This window comes from Rhea americana, unplaced genomic scaffold (assembly GCF_003343005.1).
Source record: "Rhea americana isolate MKP2758 unplaced genomic scaffold, rheAme1 scaffold_44, whole genome shotgun sequence".
Classification (NCBI taxonomy): Eukaryota; Metazoa; Chordata; class Aves; order Rheiformes; family Rheidae; genus Rhea; species Rhea americana.
The window spans coordinates 1,967,196-1,989,670 of record NW_028186579.1 but is presented as its reverse complement, the minus strand read 5'-3'; the positions used below and the strand labels follow the sequence as shown (position 1 = coordinate 1,989,670).

The following is a 22,475-nucleotide window of genomic DNA, read 5'->3' as shown; positions in this document are numbered from 1 at the left end:
ATGGCATTTATGAAACTTCAAAAATAACCACAGCAACAAAAGACAAAGCATAAGGATGGAGGATGAGTGTGATARTAACTGTTTTAGCTTTTAAACTTTGCTTGGAAGCACATCTAACATATATTGTGAAGCGAAAAAAAAGAGTAAGTGAATTTTACTGTGCTCAGCATATCATAAGACAAATCAGTAAAGATGCCACAAAACACATGAAAGACTACAAATTAATAAAACAAGTGCTGCTYCAGTACTGAGTTAGATAATGAATCTGGTGATGTAGTGTGTCACTACGATATTAGAAAAAATGTTTGTTGCAGTTATGATGCAAGTCCCTCTAAATTCAAGGACATAATTGCAACACCTAACATTTTTAGGATCACTGCAAGCCTTTGATTAAGGAGTGGAACCTCATTCAGCAATTACATTCCATGTAAGGTATCTGTGCAAAATTATACCAATTAGGACTGTCATTGGCAGAAATGAACATGCTAAAAGTATCAGGTCAATGCATATTATAGCCTCTATAGTCAATGACATAATAATATAAGGTGCCTCAAGAGTTTTACTTGCTAAGGTGTATTTTTGATCATGAAGAAACTGGTAACATTTAACTGTTATTTCAATTTTATTTTAGATCTCAAAACATTTAATAATGAAGGCATGTTTCACTACTCTCTGCCAAAAACTTTAAGACAGAATTAAGATTAAACAGCAGTGATTCACACTCCAGAAATTATCCATTTAAATTTCTGAAGGCTGTAGAGTAAATAAGCTATATTCCACAACCTTCGCTCCTTCTTCACTAGGATGGCAAATATGCAACAAATATGTGATTAAAAAAAAAGTTTGGCAGTACATAAAACAGTATCTCTCTAAAACCAGTCCTAAGAACGAGGTTGTATTCTCAACACATTTCCTGATAGTCAGTCAACCCCATTAAACATGCTGGCATTGATAAAGGTTGTAGCTAAACAGTCTTTCCTTTAATCCTTCTGTCACTACTGTTCAAACCAATAAAGCAACATGCAGCATGACTATATTTCCCTTCTGCTGCTACTTACTGGTTTATCTTCCTTTTGCATAATTAACACTATTTTTGAGGACATTTCTAAAGCAAAATCAGAGTATGCGATGGAATTTGCAAAGAATATGTCCTTTCAAGCCATTTACTTTAACACATCAGGCTGCCTTCAGACTTTCTAGGCAGATGTGAATTAGCTTGTCCAGTATGTCAAGTCAAAATTAAGACATAATACAAAGCTAGGTTTACTTTAAAGTGATAAAGAAGTAAGAATTGATGCACTAGTTGACATCACTACCAATGTTACACTGAGGAGGGAAGGACCACAACTGCCACTGAAATGGGGGTATGTGTAAATGGTAAAAACCATCATAAAATGTAGGCAGTGTGTCATTTTGAAGGGGTGGAGTGTCTGAGGCTCTACCCTGAAAGCAACATTAACTTCCGATTCATCTTTCCCTRGAAGCTTTTGAGGGATGCGGAATTTTTCAGACAACCCAAGCAAGCACAGGAATTTTAGAGCATTTGCCTRTTAAATGGTAACCTAGTCCCCAAATTTAACACCGTGATAGTAGGTGCTCTGTATAATCTAGCCACAYGATCAAAATCCAATTATAAATACTAATTTTAAAAAGTATTAAAAATAATATTTATGTTTTTCATTAAAAATACAGATATGAGGTACACATTAATATAAAGCTCATAAAATTTAATTTGTGATTTTTGCTTGCATGATTTTTTCCAGTAATACAGACCAAGGATGATTTTTAAAACTTTAAAAGCAAWATCAATGCCCATTTCCAGAACCCACACTATTGTCTTTACCTATCTGCTAGCAAAATAAAATTGCAAGACTTTCCAGGTTACTCACTCAATGCAGACTGAACAGTCAGACCCTAACTACTCATTTTTTCTTTCAGATGGACTCTTCAAATRTAAATGTTCCATAAATCGGTAGGATCTAAAGAATGACTACGAACACTGTAACTATGTAGTTAACTGTAACTATGTTTAATTCAAGAATAACAATAATAAACTWATATAACAAAAAACTGTATTCAGCAAGCTACTAACAGATTGGTTACTCAATAAGTAATTAAAAGTACTGTAAACTTCAAAGAGACTTCAGATAGAAACCAACACCCCCCACCATACAAAACAAACWAAGAAAGCTGACCTTGGCCAGAAAGCATGCAGACAGCAAATTACAAAGGCAGCAGTGAGATGGACAAGAACGAAAAGCAATTACTGATATCAACAAAGATCATTTTTTGTACAGACTCTACAAGCAGGCATAAGAGTTTTAAGAGCTAGACAAAGTAACCTAGTGTTACCTTAGTTAGGTAACTGTAATCTCATTTTAATCATCTTAAYCACTTGAACCAAGAAAGTTATCTTAAGGCCTTATAACAGAGATTGCAGCTGACAAATGTAAAGCAAATCAAAATAATCTGGGGCTAGAATCTAATAAATCCATAAGTTCTACAAAAATCAACAGTATCTACATGGGGGGAAAAAAAACAAAAGCAATCCAAAAAACCTGACGGAAAACTTTGTAGGGATGAAGCAGTTCACTTTTTGACCACTCATCCAGAAGTAGAGCTTCAAAGACAGCCTGCCAAAGCATTCCTAGCACAGCCATGTTCCAAAACAATGGAACTTATGGGCACCATTCAAATTGTTATTTTATTATTAAACTTTGTACCACTTCCAAATAGTTTTACCAGCTTCAGGAAACAAACTATGGACTATTAAAAGTTGGGGGGGGGGGGAAAAAGGGGGAGGAGGTGTCAGATACTCCATTTATCGCTATTTTCTTGTGCCTCAGAGACCTGTGTTCAGACAAAACTTCAGATCAGGTATTCTGTAGCACTGAAAATACACTGCTCCAAACTTCTGTTAACTCAAATCTGTGACATTTAAAATACATGAGACTGAYATAGATGCTTTTAGAAATCTATACTGGAGTATTGCCCAGTATAACASACAGTGGTATTGTCTTGGTTTAGGGTTTATATAGTGCTTTGTAAGCATGGGTGAATGTAAGAATGTGCTAGTAGGAGACAGGATTGGTATCTTGTTACTGAAGTGAAGTAGGCAAAGAGTACAGGKGCATGATGAAAGCAGTGAAGAATAAATTTCACAGTAGTATCTTAAACCGATCTGAAAAGACAACAAAGTCAGAGAAGTGAAGTAATCAAAAAATAAGATAATAAGAGATTGGATGGAAGCTGTCGCTGTGGGTATACTAGATGAGGAATTTTACAGGTATTATATAGGAAGAGCTGGCAGGATTTAAACACAGCCTGTGTAAAGACATAGCCGTGTATGTGAGGATTTRCAGGGATGTCCAAGATGAGCAAAGAGAGTAAGTTATATATGACAGGCAAATGGCAATGTCATACCCTGTCAACAACTATGCTTTTAAGGRAAATAGAAAAATTCGACTGTTAAGAAAAAAAAAAAGTGAAGAAAGGGAGGAAAAAAAAGGTAAATAACCAAACAAGTCAAAACCTTTCAGAAAGACATCAGTCAAGTCCCACCAAAACCTGCATTGATATCCCTGCATACGTACATACATATGTACACACACACACACACACACACAGTGATGATAATAAATTACTTGTGCTCATTCTGTAAGAAAATGCAGGATTCTCTATGTACTGTACAGTGAAAACCTGAGCTCAATTCTTCATAAGTCACAGGAAAACATATATATTTTTTAGAGATTATCGGAAAAGGAACGGAAAACAAAACAGGAGAACCTTTTTGAATTACTTATTCAAAAGTAATTATTACTTGTTGTATAAATCTACAGTGCATCCATACCTTTAAATACCTGGCATGGTTCTGATCTCCATCTCAGAATTCACTATTACTACAGGAAAAGGTACAGAAGACTACACCAGAGGATGATCAGCAGCACAGAACAGTTCCCAGATAAAGATAMATTATAGAGACTGACTCTTCAGCTGGTTAAGGATGATGATTCCACATGGATTTAGTAAGAGTAAATCAACCCTGACCAAACTAATAGCCTTTTGCAATAAAATGACTTGTTCAGTGAATACGAGGAGAGCAGTGGATGTTGTTCATCTTGACCTTAGCAAGGCTTTTGATACTGTCTTCTGTAATATTTTCCCAGACAAACTGATGAAGTACAGGCTACATAAATGGCCAGTGAGGTGGCCTGAAAACTGGCTGAAATGCCATACTCCAAAGGTTGTGACCAGTATCATGAAGTCCAACTCAGCTGGAAGCCAGTCACTAGTTGTGCCCCCCAAATATCAATCCTGAGGCTAATCCTGCTTAATATCTTCATTACATTTATTATCTCTGCCATTACACTTAATTCTCCCTTTTATGGAGACTCTAATTCCTGTCACTTCTCACCACCTGAAAAGAATCCACAAGCACACTAATATTCAAGGTTTCTAACTAGTGAATATTTTACATATTTTCATTAATACTCTCTTGCTGTCTTGTATACTTCCACTGACTACACTGAAATATCTTGTAAGCACAGAGTTACAGATTATTACTGTTTTAAGCACATTTTAAAATATTTTCACTTATTGTGCTCTACTGATGAGTGAATTCTTCTCCTGAATGCAATAAAAGAAATACTACTAGTTGAAGCAGCACTCTGTTCCCTTCCTCACAGTAAGATAAATTCATTTCAGAAATACATTCCCACTTACCACCACAAGCACTTATAACSAAATCAATGGTTAATAACAGAAAATGAATATAAATACTCCTTCAAAGAACACGGAAAAGTGAAAACAATACAGGAAGGATCAAGCTGTAACTGAAAACGAATGAGACATAGTTGTCCATTCTTCCGTGATTTTAAATCAAAAAATAAGCAAGCTTTCAAATGAAGGGAGATGTGTTATATTAAACAGAGGTAAACAATGAGCTTTTCACTTCACAGGATTCAAACAAAATTTTGAAGTAGAGATGCACATGCAATGCTTAAAGGCTATTTTAATTCACTTTCAAAAATCCGTTTTAGTTAGAAATAAGCTGAAACCACAAACGTCTGGCAAACAGATTAGTTCAGAAATCTTCTGAAAGAAATATGTTGATAATCTAGCCAAACAGAAGAATTAAGTGAATTTTGTTGACTTAACATCTTTACTGCAACATGAAGTATATAAATAGATCCATGATACATCAAAAACTTAGCCTGTAATGAATTTTAGACCAAATTAACAGGTAGAAAGAAAATGAAGAAATAGGTCAGGTCTATGTCTCCCAGCTTCTATCCAGACTAGACTCACATCTCCCATCACATCTGAATCTAGGTCAGGACTCTTTCGGACCACTTGACCGAAAAGTAAAGAAAGAACAGGATTACTAATTCATATACACAATAGGAAATCTTGTATTTCTTAGTGCTATGCAACATGGAACAGGTTAAAAAAAGTCAAATCTTACAAGGAAATAAAGTATTTCTTGTATATTAGGAATGACAGAGAGACATGATTGTGCAACATCCTGACAGAGTGCATTTATRTTAGTGTTTTAGTTCAAATAAGAAAGGGAGTTTCAAAGCAAATATCCCCAGCATCTTTATTTACCACACTTTGGTCAACATCACAAAACTGTCTTGGAACACACGGACTGGATTTCTGCTAAAGTAAACTAAGAAGTCATGCTCCACATACTAGTAGTTCAGTCCACAGGAACAGACTAGTTAGTCCAAAAACAAACCCCCTCAAAACACGCATAGTATGGATACCAAGAGCTCAGAACCAACATTTCTTTCTACAAATCTGTTTCTACTGGACTATACTATTTGCTAACATCAACAGACCTATAATCCTGACAACTGCTTTTSCATCTTCTCAGAGTTCTACTCCTCTTTGAAGCTACTAGACACAGAACTGTTGCCAATAGAATAACAGACAGAAAAATGACAGAATAAAAATTGGTCAAGGAAGTTTTATTATGTTTGAAGTGAGTGGAAGATGCTGATGTTGGAATTCTCATTGCCAGAGTACAATTGATGGTGTATCCTCCAAAAAAAAAAAAAACAAACTTGGAAACATAGCCTGATGCCTTAAGTTCCTCGTAACAGGTGCCTTTAATACTTCAGGCAAGGGCCCCTCTCCAAATTATGCTTCAGTAGCAGCAGTAATGCACTCCCAATATTTGTTTGGACTGTAAAGGCTGTAAAGTCCACAGAATGGCGTATGGAAGCTCCAGGTTGAAAATTTTTCCCTTCAAGTCCTTGCACACTTTGTAAGTCTCTGCAGATTTTTCTGGAACCTTTACCTCTGATTTCTGGACAGGATACGCACATTCTTTTATCTTTATGATCAGCTGTTTGCTGTATGTACGTGTTTAATGATAGATCTACAGATTTACTAAGCAGGTAAATCTAGATAAAAGGCCTTTTCTTCCTGAGACAGTAAATAGATCTTGCAAGACTGGGAAAGCTACATGGCCAGCACCAAGTACAAATGTTCTTGTAAATGGACAATATAAAATAGAAAAAGACAGTAGTCAAATATCTTCTAAAKAACGAAGATACACAGAGTGCTTGCGTGACTGAAGAAGCTGAAGTCTATAAGGACAAAAGCAACTCTTCCTTCAACCAAAGCAGACTGAAAAAAAAAATCTTAGAAGAAATACTTTATGCCCTTGATGCAGCATGTACAAGGTTCACGTGAAAAATCTTATTCAAGTTGAAATACAGATGTCATGAGCACACTTAACCAGAATCACATAGAGGAAAATATTTAGAAAAAAAATTTATTAACTGAATTTCAAATTTGCAGGTATAAAAATCAAATATAATTTCCAGAAACCAGAGAAATCCCTTTCTCATGGGAAAACCAGCATGCATAGCAAATGCTCAGTTAACTGCAGTTAGGACATGGCAGAAATATCTTCTGACCATCTAAGCACTGTTTACCAGATCATGAAGCAGCTCTGCTATTAATCAAGCAGCTTTTAATGGTCCGCAAAATAGCAGAGCACACAACACAGTTAATACAAAGCCACCACAATGATCTAAGGTGAACTGTTTCTCCAGAGATTTATGAGAATTTGTCACAGAACTACTTGATACAGCAAAGATCTAATCCTGCAACCTGTGAGCACAAGTATGTAGGATTTTAGAAAGAGGTCTTGTCAGTCAGAAAGCAGCATATAAAGATGGGTGGAGGTTTGGGGAAGAGTATTAAGAAAGTAGCTTCTGAGTAACATGTGATGRCCATTAGTGATTGGTCTACCACGAGATCTTGGATAGCTACAACTAGTAAGTGATGGTCAAGACATTCCTGTCATAACAAAAACCTTATTTACAGAAATTTATCAACTTTTGGAAGAATGCAGTCACGGTCAGAGCCTTTGCAGCATTGCACAGGGTGTCCTAGATAAAGTGAAACAGAAAAAGCTTGTTTTTCTCTAGAGAGTCCAACCATTTATCCCTGTCACTTCTCAGTACACTGTTGGCCAGTACACTCCTTTGGGAACATCTTCAGCTTCATAGTACACTTCTTCAGCTCCTCAGAGTAGCTGAAAAGTTGGAAGAGAAGGGATGTGAAGGTAGTGAATAAGCTCTTCAGAAAATACTTGAAATCAGCTTTGTAACTCTTCACCTTCAGACAGAAGAGATGAAGGCATTCACATCTTTTTGAAGACATGCTATGAAGGCATGCTATACGGTCAACCCATAYATCTCCAGGTAATACACTGCTGGTGATGTAACAGTTCTGTTTGTTTGGTTCCTCAGATCTCAGGCTTACATCTCTGCAACATCACTGAAAGGTCTGCTCTATTGAGCATCTCCCACACATCATGATCTTGTGAATGGATACATGCTCAAGTTCGTTATTCTCCAGCTTGGCCGGGAACTTAACAGGGATAAGCATTTTCTACTGCTGTACAGAAGGGATACAGACCTATTAAGTGGGGAAGAGATAAACCTGGGTAGATCCTGCAAAACAATRAATCAGTAACCCAGTACACAATATGCATAAGTTGGAAAATACAAAGCACAGTTTCTCTCTCCTTTTCCTTCCTGTAATGTTTTATTCAGAAGGGAGACAAGAATAAAAAAACAAAACCTGGATACAACACTAAAGTATTATTCACCTGACAAGACTTGAGACTATGCTCTGCATCCAAGTTAGAGAGAAAAAAAAAAAAAAAAGAAAGGGAGATGGAATGATTCAGGATAACATCCCTACATTAGCTGTGATTAGCAGTTCTCTGCCATCCTTTAAGGTAGAACAGCAATGTATTTGTAAGTATGAATTACAGGACAGAGGGAAACATGCTGTATCTTATGAAAGTAGATTTGTCCTTCAGTAAAAAGATGATAGTAATTTGAAGGAGTATTTTTTAAAAGTACAGATATTATTTTTAAAAGGCTTTAATGTTCACCATCTGTATAATCATATGTTAACTTATAAAACTGAGTCGGACAGATTTTTCACTAATGAAATTCTTTATGTCAACTTTCATCCAAAATAATTGCACTGAATATCACAGCCAACTTATATGCAAATCTGACAAACTCTGTAATCATTTAATTTGTTTATATTTTAATTACATTCTTAACTTTATATTGCATTCTGAAATTTCAAGTATGACAGCAAAAGTCTGAAACATGAGCAAACAAATCCTATTTCACTTATTCAKAAGGGAAAGTGAATTAATGTCTAGATCTAAAGTATTAAATTCTGCCATAAGCTGAAATACAGGCAGTCTGGTATTACTACAGAAATCTCTCTTCCTCTTGTATTGCTAGCTTCGATAAATATGCAGAAGGTTATGGTCTGATTTTCTCTCTTAGCTAACTGTGGGAAACGTCACAAAATGGAAAACAAGTTGAGTAACACGATATAGGGGAATAAATAGCCAGCAGAAAAAGGAAAAGGAAATTTCTTTTATTAGAGGATTTTAATCTTACCGTGCTACAACTAAAAACTGGTCAATCTGACGGTCAGTAAGGGGGCTATCTGGATCCCATACTTTTACTTCCAGCTTTGCCTGTTCTCTGTCATCTAATTCTCCTGTCAAAAGGTAGATGGGACAAAACACTTATTACTCACAATGTTTTTCTCTGTCTTCTTATACTGTTTTTAAATGAGACATTGAACATTTATTTATATAGATATATACACACAAACAAACATGAATATTTAATAATACAGCAGTTACCCATTTAAATTTCATACTGYAGCATCAGTAAAATAAGTATCTTCCTTTAAAATTAGCATTTTAATTTGTTTTAAGGAGGTACTCTTAGGAGGCATAGCATCAAAGAACTTTAATAAAACGTGATTATAAACTTGAAGCTACAAGCCTAAATAACCAGTGGGTTTTTTAAATTGCTTCTCAACTACATCAAAGTCACCATTTCACTTAAGCCATATTAAAATTAGTCTTACATTTAACCAGCTTTATCAATTAAATGCTATCTAATTTGTATTTTGAATAGGCCCCAAAACAGAAATTATTATGAAACAATGGTATCTACTACATTTAATTTTTCAACTATTTCAACACTTGCTCTCAGCACCTATATTATTTATATTGTTAAAACTTATCATTCTATTAAAATCACTATAGATGTTAACTAGTTATACCTATTATAAAGCAATTTATAAGGCAACAGCACAAGAAAGTTATTATATATTACATAAACAATTCCAAACTGATTTTGTCTAAGCAGAGCAATTTGGGTATATGCAAACAGCTAAAACAGTGGTGCTTTCAGAAATTTAATTTGCCCTCCTATTTATTATTACAGAGTATGGCATTGATACTGCTTGGAAGAACAGTGAAGTGTAAAGATATGACAATGACGACATTCATATTGCCTAAATATTGCTTTGACTGCCATAGTGATAATTTCCACTGCACAGTAAGAACACACGTAACAGAGGTGAGGTAGTAATTAGCTAGGTAACCTACATTCTGCTAGTATAAGATGATTTTTCTATGGGATGTGGTGAACACATTTGTGACCATGACAAATGACAAAGTTATAGAATCGTTCTCTTTTTTCAGCATTTTAGAAGACGAGCACATTCTTCCTCCAGTGAATGTGTGACAAATGCAAGCATTTATCTCTGACTTTTATGAACTATTGCAGGAATAAAAACCTTTTCCTGAATACCACCAGTTCCATTTCCTTTGAAAAGCTAAGCTGCGTGGGTATTTCTCTGGATATACAAAGAATCACTTTGGTCTACATGTTATTTCTTATGGCTTAATGACAAGAGCCAGCCTAAAAGCGAACAGTAGCAACAAGACAAAAAGTAACCTGTACATTTAAGAGATTAGAAGCAGATTGCAAACGAGTTCCTGGCTCTTCTGAAATCTGATTATATATGGCAAGCTCCTCTAGCACACTCATTCTGGAAGAAAATGAAAACGTGGTATATATTTATCCCCAAAACACAAGTTATAATTGTAGCATGCTGTCTGGTTAATGTTTCAGGGGGAAAAAAATTCATAAGCCCATTCTCAGGAAAGAAAACACGGCACATGACTTTCTTCTCATAGACAGGCAATAAGATCTGCTTGCCTAATGCAATTTTATGCTTCTTTTAAAGCTAATTCACATCCAATACTAGAGACAAACTGTTAATTCCTAACACACTTGGGTAGGATTTTATATCTATAAACTTTTTCAATGGACTGCACACTTGTCAATAAATTCATTTTTTCCATCTGTGACAGACACATTGTGGGTGAAGTTCTACATTTTATAAATAACGTAAAAGTACTTCATTTCAATCTGTTAATACATAGTTTTTAAATATCTTTCATGGTACTTCACTGTTTCAGGACATCATATCCTAGAGATCATAACTGCAAAAGCATGGCAAAGCAATGCTTATATAGGCAAGTTTCTTACAGAGAGGGAAGTATCACAGAAACATAGCTCAGGTATTCACCCACAATACATCATGCTCCAGAATAAAGTTTGCAGTGAGATAAAAAAATCTGCAATACTACATCTCTTTCTGCAGTTAGACATGGCTAAACACTTGTTACTATGAAACATCTTTTTATCTGTTGATAAAAGTAATTATGTGAATAACTGCCAAACTATATTTTGTAATGGCAGTAGACATGACTAGCAATACAAACAATGAAGTATCTGAGTTAAAACAACCCTACAACATATAATGCAATATTTTCAGTATTAAGTATTACTACAAAAATTGTAGACAGAGAGGTTCCCAGAAGATACTCTGTCTTTGCCAAACTGTACTAGAGAAATGTGTTTCCCTCCTGATTTTCTGCTCAAATGGTCAAATATTGTCACGTAATTAAACAGGGGAAAAAAGGAGGTCTAACAGATCAAATCATGGAGGTAGTCAAGTGTTTAAGTAAAAATCTTTTAAAAGCTGATTTCAGGAGTAAAAATATGATTCACCTCCTCTACATTTGCTGAATAAATCAGYGTAGGAAGATCATGTAAGATATAAAAGAAAATTACATAGGCCTTTCAAAATAATAATTTAAAAACCAACAATTTTCTTTAAGCTGTCCTCAGTCATATCTGTACCCTGTATAATAAGATTTTTTTTTATTTGGCAGGCCCATTCAAAGCTAAAACGGATTTTCCCTCTTCACACTTCCCCATCTACCATTTACATTTTTGAATCTGACACTATGTAAAATACTCAAACCAAACAGGGACTCCTCAACAACGCTGCCCTAATATTCATCCTTCGTACTGCACACAGTTGGGAGACTTTAGGACACGAATGGGATGAGGGAGTTTTACTGTAAACATTTTCAGTGTTGCCTCCGAACAGGTTCTCAGTTTCTTTCTTACAATGGCAGGAAAGTGTTGCCAACAGCAACAAATCAACCATCTCCTTTGGCTTCTGAGAAGTACTTGGCTATCTTTTTGAATGGCTGGTATGACATACCAGCATATCCAATTTACTTCAAATACAGCTTATAACTTTATTACAGCCAATCTAACACTAAAGATTAATTTTACTGGAAAACATTAGCAGATGGCCAGAAAGACACCTCTTGGTCTTCTCATCAAACGTTTTGTGCYTTAATTCTTTTGCTTCTCTTCCCGTTAAGTGCAAAACATAAGGTTTTCTTAATAAACAAAGTCCCTTGGAGTTCTGCRTTTCAACTGGTCACTTTTAACAAGGAAAATGCACATCCCCTCCACAAAACAGTTCCAAGAAAAATTTCACACAAGTAGAACAAATGCAATATAAGCTAAGTTAAGATGAAGCTTAAGATGAAGTAAAGGAATTTAGATCTAGTTACTCCACCTCAATCTTTTAGTTACTCCACATCAATCTTCCCTTGCTGCAGATAAATAACCCTAAGGTAACTAGCACATTAGATTCAGCATGGTTCTGTGACCTTTTTATAACATGTCCAAGTGAAAGAATATGATCTGCTAACATTTTCCTAGAATGCAATCCTTTTACTTTATAGATACATCACAATGCTGCATCATTTATCCTTTTAAAAGAAAGGAATCTGAATGGTTAATAAACCAAAATACAAAATCTATAAAATTATTTTTAAGTGATTTTTTTCAGGAAAATCAATGCCAGTTGCATTTTTTTTAAGACAGACTGTTGATTAAGTATCTGACTGAAAAATGGTCAGAAGGGCAATTTTTAGTGGTTCCACTTGTCTACTACTTTGTATTTTAATTTGCACTGTTTTTCAAATCCTCCCTTTTTGTTCCCCCCAAAAATCATTTTACAGTCACTTCAATCTAAACGTAAACTGAATACCTGCAGTGCTCAACTTTCTGAATGAATCCACCTTTGATGACATGCGAAAGAGAAGCACCAACTGCAGATTCATTTATCACATGGAACATGAAATCTGTGATTGTGATTTTTTTTGGTCATAGTGAGAAGGCAAACGTAACTATGGACTACAGTCAGATACCTAGCCAATTGTTTGTGCCACAGAATTCCTCTTACAATGGCCTGGGGAAATTCATTCAGGGCTTGATACAATCTCGACACCAAACAGAAGTTTTGACTCGGCTCGATACTTAAGCACCTACCTAACTTTAAACATGGAAGCCTTTGGAGATGGTTATATTCTTAATATTTGGCATATATTAAGAATTGATTTCAGTGSTATTTTAGTCTTTTTGCTTTAGTTCTGTACCTGTAAAATGGGAACTGTATTTCTTAGCTACATCGCAAGGATATGGAAGAGAAACATTTATCAATTCCTATCCTCTCTTATCCCAGCTCAGTATGCACCAAACAGATTTCTGTCAAAATGATTGGACAGTATACTAGCCATACATAATCCTAAATGTCTTCTTTGAATACATGTAGCTTCATGTGCTACATAATATTGCAAAAACAGGTAACTAATTACTAAAATGAAATATCAATTCATAAACCCATCTTCATATACTAGTATTTAGAATTTTGTAAACTTTTTCTCTATTTTACAGAAAAAAATACATCGTATCACATTGTATTTTCTCTTAATGTCTAGCTTTGAACAAAGTTCCAGACGTTAAATTTGCCTGTCTGAAGTAAAACCTGAACTTTCTCCTCAATGAGCAATTCACTAGTCACCCTCTAAAATACTGGCATACTTCTACTGTAATATATATATATATATATATATATGCACATCCATACATAGATGGTTAATTATTTCAAAATATCACACAGCTTTTCTGCAAACAACTGGCTATGAGTAAGGAGTGAGGGTTGAAAAGCTTAGCTGAAAAAGCAGGTTACAAACCAGTTATTTCCATTGGGAAGAGGAATCTTACATGAGGGGATAGGAAAAAACATCTTTCAGATGGATATACTTTATCTGTGGACATTTAATGAGTTCAACTCTGCATGAACTGAATTTATGGTAAACAGCTGGCTGACTTGGTCTTAACCAATGGAAATCAGAACTCTTCTCACTATAAATGCTCTGCAGACATAGAATTTTTATTATTTATTTTGGACTGATCTTCTTTTTTGATGATTATGATTCTCACCAGTAMTAATAATCAAAAATCATCCAGGAAAAAAAAATCCAAAAGCTTACACGTGACTCTGCAAAAAATAAAACCAAATTATGTACAAATAACTATTCTGATTAAAGTAACATGAGAAACCTTACATTATTTTTAAAATGTAAGCAAAAAGAGAAATGATTTGTCTACCTCTCAATTTCAGGGCAATTCSCCTGCCCTATTTTATCTGACAAAAGTATACCCAAGAGTTCAACTAATCATTCAGTTCAATTAATGAGTTGCATATTTGTATATATGTCTTACTGTAAAACTCAATGTATGAATGTAACACATTTATAAAGACTACAAGCAAAAGATAAAGACTGCATAAAAACTACATGTTAGAGACTATGAGTCAAAGATATCACATGACTGATAGAAGCTCAACATTTTTCTACAGTATGCTGCTTAAACAGCTGCTGACTATTTTCCAAGCCAATAAAGCAAATCTAGTTCGATCACATCCTGCTGTCTAGGGCTCCAGGCCAGCCACTTTTCCCTTGAAAACCCTTCGAATTTGACTGCCTCCAACTCCAAAGACCTCAGAGCTCTGTTAATGCTCAGTCTTGCACAAATCAACTAGATAAGATCATTCCGATAAAAAGCCTTTACAAAGCACTCAAAGAGCTTTAATTCAGTATGTTCTAAATTCCTAGAAATAAACAGAAAGAAATGACAGCTGGGTTCAGAATCAGGCAAAAACAGCCAACTTCTCCATAATGCTGCTTGAAGAATGACTGACTATATGCAAATGTGCAGCCCTGAAAGAAAGGAATGAATCCTCTTGCCTCTTTCTCAAAACCCCGCAGAACCATCTGCAAAAAGAACCTTCCACAGATCTAAGAAAATGAGGTATCATGCCTTAGAGACAGACCATTCCCGACTTGATGGTCCTTACAATAAAGTTGCATCTAAGCAGAAACCCAAGTTATTATAGGACTGAAATAACAGTCAGTCCTCTCATTTTAGTTTTTTTACAACACTTCTAAAAGCTATGACCTAGATACATGAATTGCATAGAACTGTAAGGTCATCTTCAAGGAGGAGATTCAAGTAATAAAAAGGCACTTGAACTTCCCCTGTATCTTGGAACTGGTTTCTTATCCTTCTGTGATTTCTGAATAATCCTGAATGGTGTGACTTGCACCAAGATTCTTCTTTACACCCATTCGAGTTGTTATTTCTGTTGATATTTAAATTTAACATTGTGTAGTGGAGTAGCACTAATGGTACTTAACAAACTTAATTTTTCTTTAAAATTAAAATGTACTTTTAAATTTAAATTAATACTTATTTAAACAGTTCAATCCTCTAAGGAAGTAACAGTATGTATTTCTTAATAAATTATTTTGTCTAAATCAAACTTCAATTCTCTATTCATTTCTATTTTTCTCAATTATATATTTCTAATTGTCATGCATTCCAATCTGAATACAAAGAGATTTTAAGTTTTTCTAAATTCCTGAAGGAAAAACACATAAGGTAACATGGCTTCCACGGAATCACCCTGAAAAATAGATATTGTATATAAATATTAATGGTACTGTACTGTATATGAATATTAACAACATTTAAAACACTTGTTTTGGAAAGTGTGATACCATGACACACAAATATTTCATTTTTCAAAAAAAAAAAAATAAGTTAAATGAAAACTCTAGTCCTGCAAATTTTTTTTTATAGATGTGAAATCCCTTTGACTATGGTATTCTAAAGATAAATAGAAAAATTTTTTTGTATAAAGTTAAACATGTAAAATTCACAGGATTTCTGCCTTAAGATGAAATGCRTTTTGAAGTATTCAAGTGCAAAAACACATTTCATCCACATCTGACATTTGTTTTCCATCTTCTAAAGAGTAACTTAAAAGAAAATCCATCTTTTAAAAATTATTACTCTAAAACAGGAAAGGAAACAACAACAAAAAAAAGCTAAATTTATGAGTCCATCTAGACAAAGTTACTGAGGTAGAAAAATACAGCAAAGTCCGTTAAACCCTAAGATGTTGCCGTCTGAAAGCCACTTTGTGAGTGCACACTGCAGTACTTTTTTTTGGAAAATAAGCACATGCAGTGTTAATATACAACAAATAAGTGTATCCTTCTTGGATCTGTAGACTGACTTCTAGACGGAACTCATTTGGGATCTGAATTTCCAACAAGACTGTATAGCTATGATTGATAGTGCGCTTTACAATCATAACACGCTACCTTCCATACCAAGAACACAGCAAAGACTGTTAGTCTTGCATTGCAACCAAAAGGCAAAAGATAAGATGGTTGTTTTAACCATTTTGTTCAAGTTATTGAAGAACAAGAGGCTCACAACAAAAATAAGAACAGAACGAATACCGATGCATAAGTCTCCTTGAGTAGCTAAAGACACCAGGAAATCATGGCTGCTGCTATGAAGACTGCAACTCCAACTGAGTACTCTTCAAGAGCTGAACAAATCCTGAAAATGGTAGACCTGTTTCAAAATTCAGGTCATTAGGAAAAGAGGGGATATAGAGAAAGCAGAGAAAAACACAACCTCAACAACCCTAAAACAGAACCACCAGAACAATTCCCTTCAAACTGTTAAAATACTTTTTATAAGTTGTAATTGCTAAACAACACAATTTCTTACTCTTCCAATTTATCACTTCACTGTCAACATTGAAGTTGTGAATGATCTGAGAACATTCTAGTCCAGAAATGTCTATTACTATGTTTGCAGATATAAGAATGAAAAGAGCCAAGTCAATCCACAGAAAAGCTTGATTAAACATACACACATTTTTTTTAACCTCATGGAAGTGTACTAAAACACAGAAAATATTTTGAAGTAACTTTGAGTAATCTGAAAAATAAGCTTGAAAATTAGAATACATCTATAATCAAGTGATCATGTTGTTTTGCTTTACATTACTTTAAGGACTTCAAAATATGCTGTTTTATAATACAGTTTTCCAATATCAAATAGTGCTTCTGTAGCATATATAGCTGCACCCCTGAACTACAGATTTCCCTTGTATTTGTAATGTCAGACAAAGGCAAATTAAGTCTTCACTGAAAACAGACACAAACAGGCAATTTACCTGTGCTTTGTGAGTTTAATTTATAGCAAAACTGATAAAAGTCTGTATACACACATTTAACTGCTCAGCAGGTAAATCACTAAATTAGCTCCCTAGAAGAAGAATTGGCAAACCTGCTGTAAAGGGTATTATAATCCTATTAAAATTTGATGTGATCAACATTGTAAAGAGTATTCTACTAGTTGCGCCAATTGTGTATCTGACAGATAACTACAAAAAGTTTACTTCATTTACTTCAATGATAAGAAAAAAAGTGTTCAGATCAGACATTTGCTAATCCTCACAGAACAGCTCCTTCTTCAGAAGATTTTATAGCAAACTTTTTGATGTTAAGTTAATGTCAAAAATGTAACTAACAAAAAACTCCACTTGAGAACAGAATTTATTTGAGCAAACATAGGCAGAAATTATTAATCATTATCTCCTTCTTAGATCAAACAGCGGTCCTCAAACGTATCTCTGCTTCTAGCTGCTCTGACTGACGTTTTGAAATTGTCAATTATTTTGCTGAAAATTTACTTTATTTTTCCAGAACTTTGCATCTTCACTGCTTTTCACACTGAAGATGGTGAAGTAGATTCTTAGAAGATTCCTGGACAGATGTCCAGGAAGCAAATGTAAGTTAGGCATAAACACTTTTTTTATAGTTGCTCCTGAAGGTTCTGGTATCAGAATTTGGGTTTTGCTTACTGCTATCTATAACCCACTCATGTCTTTTTGAATASATGAGATACCTGGTTTTAGACAACACACTAGGGATTCCCAAACTATTCTATGTAGGCTATCAGAACTACAAAAGCTAGTTCCTTCATCCCATTCAAAAAAAGTATCTTACAGTCCACTGCTTTCTTCCACAAGAAATCTCTCCTCCCATACTAACGCGACTCAAAGAGCCTAAAGATGCCACTGCTGTTCCTCTGTCAGCGCAAAAGTAAAACAGTTCTTTCTTTGATGACTGTACCCAAATAATGGAAGCAGAGACATCCTGGACTTAAAGTACACCCACTAATTTATTTTAGCAATCACAATTTGGTCCATTCACAAAGAGAGCATTAACTACTTCAGAACCACATATCCTCAAAATCATCAACCCTTTCTTCAAGTCAATTAAAGATGCAAGGCTAGACATTTACTTTGTGAAATGCTAAACTAAAAAAAGAGCAAATACTTTATTGGCTGGTTTACCACTGAATTTTATTTTCTACAATCTACCTATTGTATTAACAGGCCCAATTTTMATATCCTGAGAATGTCACAAAACTGATGACTTCACACAAATTACGGGCCCTTTTTTATAAACATGGATAGGACAGTTAARATGCAATATTTGAATGATCTAGGTTCATCCTATCATTCTTATAACAACACATCTGTCTTCAGAATCCTCTAACAATTGCATGGCTCTCTAGTGTTTAATACATAAAGATTTTTATACTTAATATTTTAAAATAATTTCACATGAGCCGACTMAAAAGGCCCAATTCTTTTCATCTTACAAGAGACTAAGACAACTGCAACTACATTAAAACTAACAGAGATAATGTAGTGTATACATGTTTGACAAGAGAATCAGGTCTGCACTCGTTATAAACAACTCTAGCAACTGTCTGGCTAGTTTGGGTAATTTTCAAATTTAGCCGTGGTCCTTCAAATAAAAGGAAGTATTACATATCATTAAAAATAAAACAGATTCCTCCACTGGCAATCACAGATCACTGGATTCCATTATTCTAAAATGGATTTTTTACTTATTTAATGAAACTAGATTTTAATTTATATGGGAAGCATTCAGAAACCACAAAAAACAATACCTTGAGCGCATAAGAAACCTGAACTTTCATAGTGTTAAAAACTCAAACAGTATGTAGATGAATTTTGTATCTGTGTCTTTATTTAGCAATTTTTAAACTTAAAACTCATGCAATTTCAATAGGCTGAAACATTAACAGGCTTGAAATCTGAATTTGACAGTTTCCAGCTGATCTTTCTGATCTGTTAAAACAAAGCGCTCTTATTAACTGAACAACTRAGTTGAAATAAGAAGTAGAAAATAGCAAAGACATTAGCAAATGCCTCAACAGCAATTATTTTGTTCTCTTTCAAGGCAGAGACATGCTCTAAAGGTCTTGGACCTGAGCTCTCTGAACATAATCTAAAATTTACAGCTTAAATTCCCCTAACTGCTACCCTTCTGCCTATTAAGCGCTCAGCTATCTGAACTCCATTATTTCTAAAACATCTTACCTTCAAGAAATGGAAYTGACTGCACAGCAAGTGCTACTTCTAGACTCTCTCTGAATAGTTTCAGATGTACAACAGGGACTCTGGGTTTTACATGGGTATTTTGAATGTAGTTTGTCCTTTTATTAATTGAGAAGAAAAGAACTTCCAACAGAACATCAGTCCTACAGGCTACTACTTTGTCCATGGAGAGATTGTAATTCTTCTTCATCGCCATAACTTTAGGGGTGGTCACTGTCRCCCTGTTTCTTCTCCCCTGCCAACTCCAAGCCCCTTCTGCCAGTTAAAATGGTCAGATAGCATCTGTGTCAGATTCCTGCTCCAGAAAGAATCCTCCACCACAGGCACCACAGCACAGTACTTTTAAACACTGAAACAAGAATTAAGTAGTGCYGGGCCAGGAACAGGACAGCAGTAGGAAGGAAATGGCCATCTTTGTAAAAATTGCATGTGCTGCAGCAATCCACAGGCATTCCCGTAACATAACTAATTCAGATTGTCCCTTAAGGCTAACTAAACCAGGGATTTGCAAACAGAGTTTGCCACTGCTGGTGGTAATATTCAAAAAATTAGTACTAGCATTACTTAGTACCAGCAACCAGTTCTCCATCAAATCATACATAAGTTCTTCTGTGCCTCTAAAACCCATCTTTCCTCACCATATCTCTCTCTCAGCCTCCTGAAGCTTGTCTCCAACCACATGCCTCTGCAAGGAGGCTAAAGTTCATTTCCACCCACTGGCAATCAGCCTTAACCCTTTCTGCAGCCAAAACCAAATCCCCTCTATAATGTGCTCGTGTTGCTCAGAAATCTCTAGCTCCCTATGACTTGGCCCCCTCACCTCTGAGCAGGATGTGAAGAATCCAGCACTGAGCATTCTTTCAGCAGGTATCAGGACCACATCAGGAGGAGGTGACAGAAGCTGTGGCTTTACATAGGAACATTTTATTGATAATTAATTGCCTATCAGGCAACTGCTACTGTTCAGATAAGCGTTTGCACATTAATAGATAAGAACAAGTGCTACCATATAACCCTCATGATAATACAGGCTGGGAATCTGTACTCCCAAAGAGACCCTCCAAACACCTGTACAACTTAAAAGATACAGAGAAAGCAAGAGGCTTAATTCCCTCTGCAGTATATTCTTTCMGATCAGTGGTTTTGTATTATTTTACCCTATGCTTTCACAAGAGATTTAAAAAAAAGATTAAGGTTGGTAGCTGCTAACTTAAATATATTGTGCATATATTATACTTTCTATAATACTGTAATATATATAATCTAATTATACTAAATATTTTTTGGTATTAACACTGGTTGCTTAACCTTCGTTTGCAATTGCTAATTCAGAATATTCTAACTTCATTTTCATTGTTTCATTCTAACATTTTCATTTTTAGATTGAGAGTTGATAAAAGCTCAAGGTTTTGTCTCAAGGCTTTACAGAAAAGTCAGCTAGGACCAAATATGTTAAAATAGGCAATGATCACATGCATACAAAGTCAGCCTCCTTCCCTCCACTGTTGGATAGTGGTAAGTATCAGGCTCCTTTTGCAAGCTGCCTTAGTGAAATGTGCTTATAACATGGCTGTACGCAAGCCCAGAAAACAGGCCCAAGGCTCATCTTCAGAGAGTCAGTGTTTTGATTAAATGCCTGATCATTGTGAATCATCTTTTCTGTTCTTTGGAGGTCAGAAGGCTACAGAAACAATTAGATAACAATTAGCCAAAGCTACAATYTAGTCAGCATGCTGTTAAGCTAGAGCACTGTGGTAGGACCACAGAACAACTCAGGCTGGAAAGAAAAACTGCTCTCTAGTCCAAACTCCTCCTGAAGGCAGGCTCTGCTGTCAGGCTGGCCCAGGGCTTCACGCAATTGGGCCTTGACACCTCCAAAAACAGATTTACGCAATCCCTTTGGACACCTGCGGCACCATCTCAGAACCTTTAGACTGTATCTAGACTTATGTTATTCTATCCAGAATAAACCTCTCTTGTATCAATTTTTGCCTGTTGCCTCTTGTCCTCCCACTACGTACTGCTGTGCAYAGCCTAGCTCTGTCTTCTCTACGTATTCCACACAGGCACTGGGAGGCTGCTGTTAGCACTATCCAGCCTGGGAATTCGCACTAGTTTCTTGTACTGGGGAATCTAAAACTGGATGTTGTACCTAGATTTAGTTTAACAAATTCTGAATGGCAGCGCTACCATGAAACAAGATTTTTTTTTTTTTTTTGCTTGGAACAAATTAAGTACAAGTAGTTAGCCCTGTTAACAGCTAAACTCTTAAAAATCTGAAATGTTTACTAGTATCATATTATTGTACAGATCAGTTGGTTAGAGCGTGGTGCTGCTAATGCCAAGGTCGCGGGTTCAATCTCCGTATGGGCTATGCGAGGGTTGGACTAGATGATCTCCAAAAGTCCCTTCCAACCTTACCATTATATGATTCTATGATTCTTCACATATATTGTTTTTATAAATATATAAAATACACAAACAAGAATACCTTCATATGTTACAGTCCTCCCTTCAGCTAGAATACCCCCTCACACACACACACACACACACACACACACACACACACACACACACACACAAAAAAAAAAACCCAACACAACAACAACATTAATTGAATTCTAATCTCAAACCATGGGGGAGAAAATGGTTCCTGCCACTGAATCGCTTTAGCAGACAGTGTTAAATTTTTAAGCCTGTCACTCTCCCTTCATTCTCCTATTTGCTGCAACATTGTATTACATACATCATACCTAATACACAGTATTATGTATACCACTGCATTACAAATATAAGGTATTCTTAGATAATCAGTAGAACAAAAAGGAAGAATTTTGAKGAACAAAATGGAAAATAAGTTATTTTCATGCATACCACGGCAAAGAACCTACCAAAAAGTTTAAGATCATTATGTGATCAGTTTTGAAATAGAGCACTTRGAGAAATTCAAGCCAACTATTAGCGGAGAAACCAAATTCATTTCTTGCATCGGGACTGGAAGAAACTGGAGAGGTTCACATACTTCATGCCAGATCTAYCAGAAGACCTGCCTCAAAACGAAGTACCAACAGGAGAGGTCACAGAACAATTACATGAACAAGTTA

General features: G+C 35.4%; 1 protein-coding gene across 1 annotated transcript in view; it reads right to left on the bottom strand.

Annotated features, from left to right (window-relative positions):
* MTA3 (metastasis associated 1 family member 3) overlaps positions 1 to 22,475 on the bottom strand; it is an 86,774-nt gene that overhangs the window by 23,636 nt on the left and 40,663 nt on the right. The window contains exon 7 of the mRNA XM_085315779.1: positions 8,952 to 9,054. Coding sequence (XP_085171905.1) covers positions 8,952 to 9,054 — 103 coding nt within the window. The remainder of the gene's footprint in view (positions 1 to 8,951; positions 9,055 to 22,475) is intronic.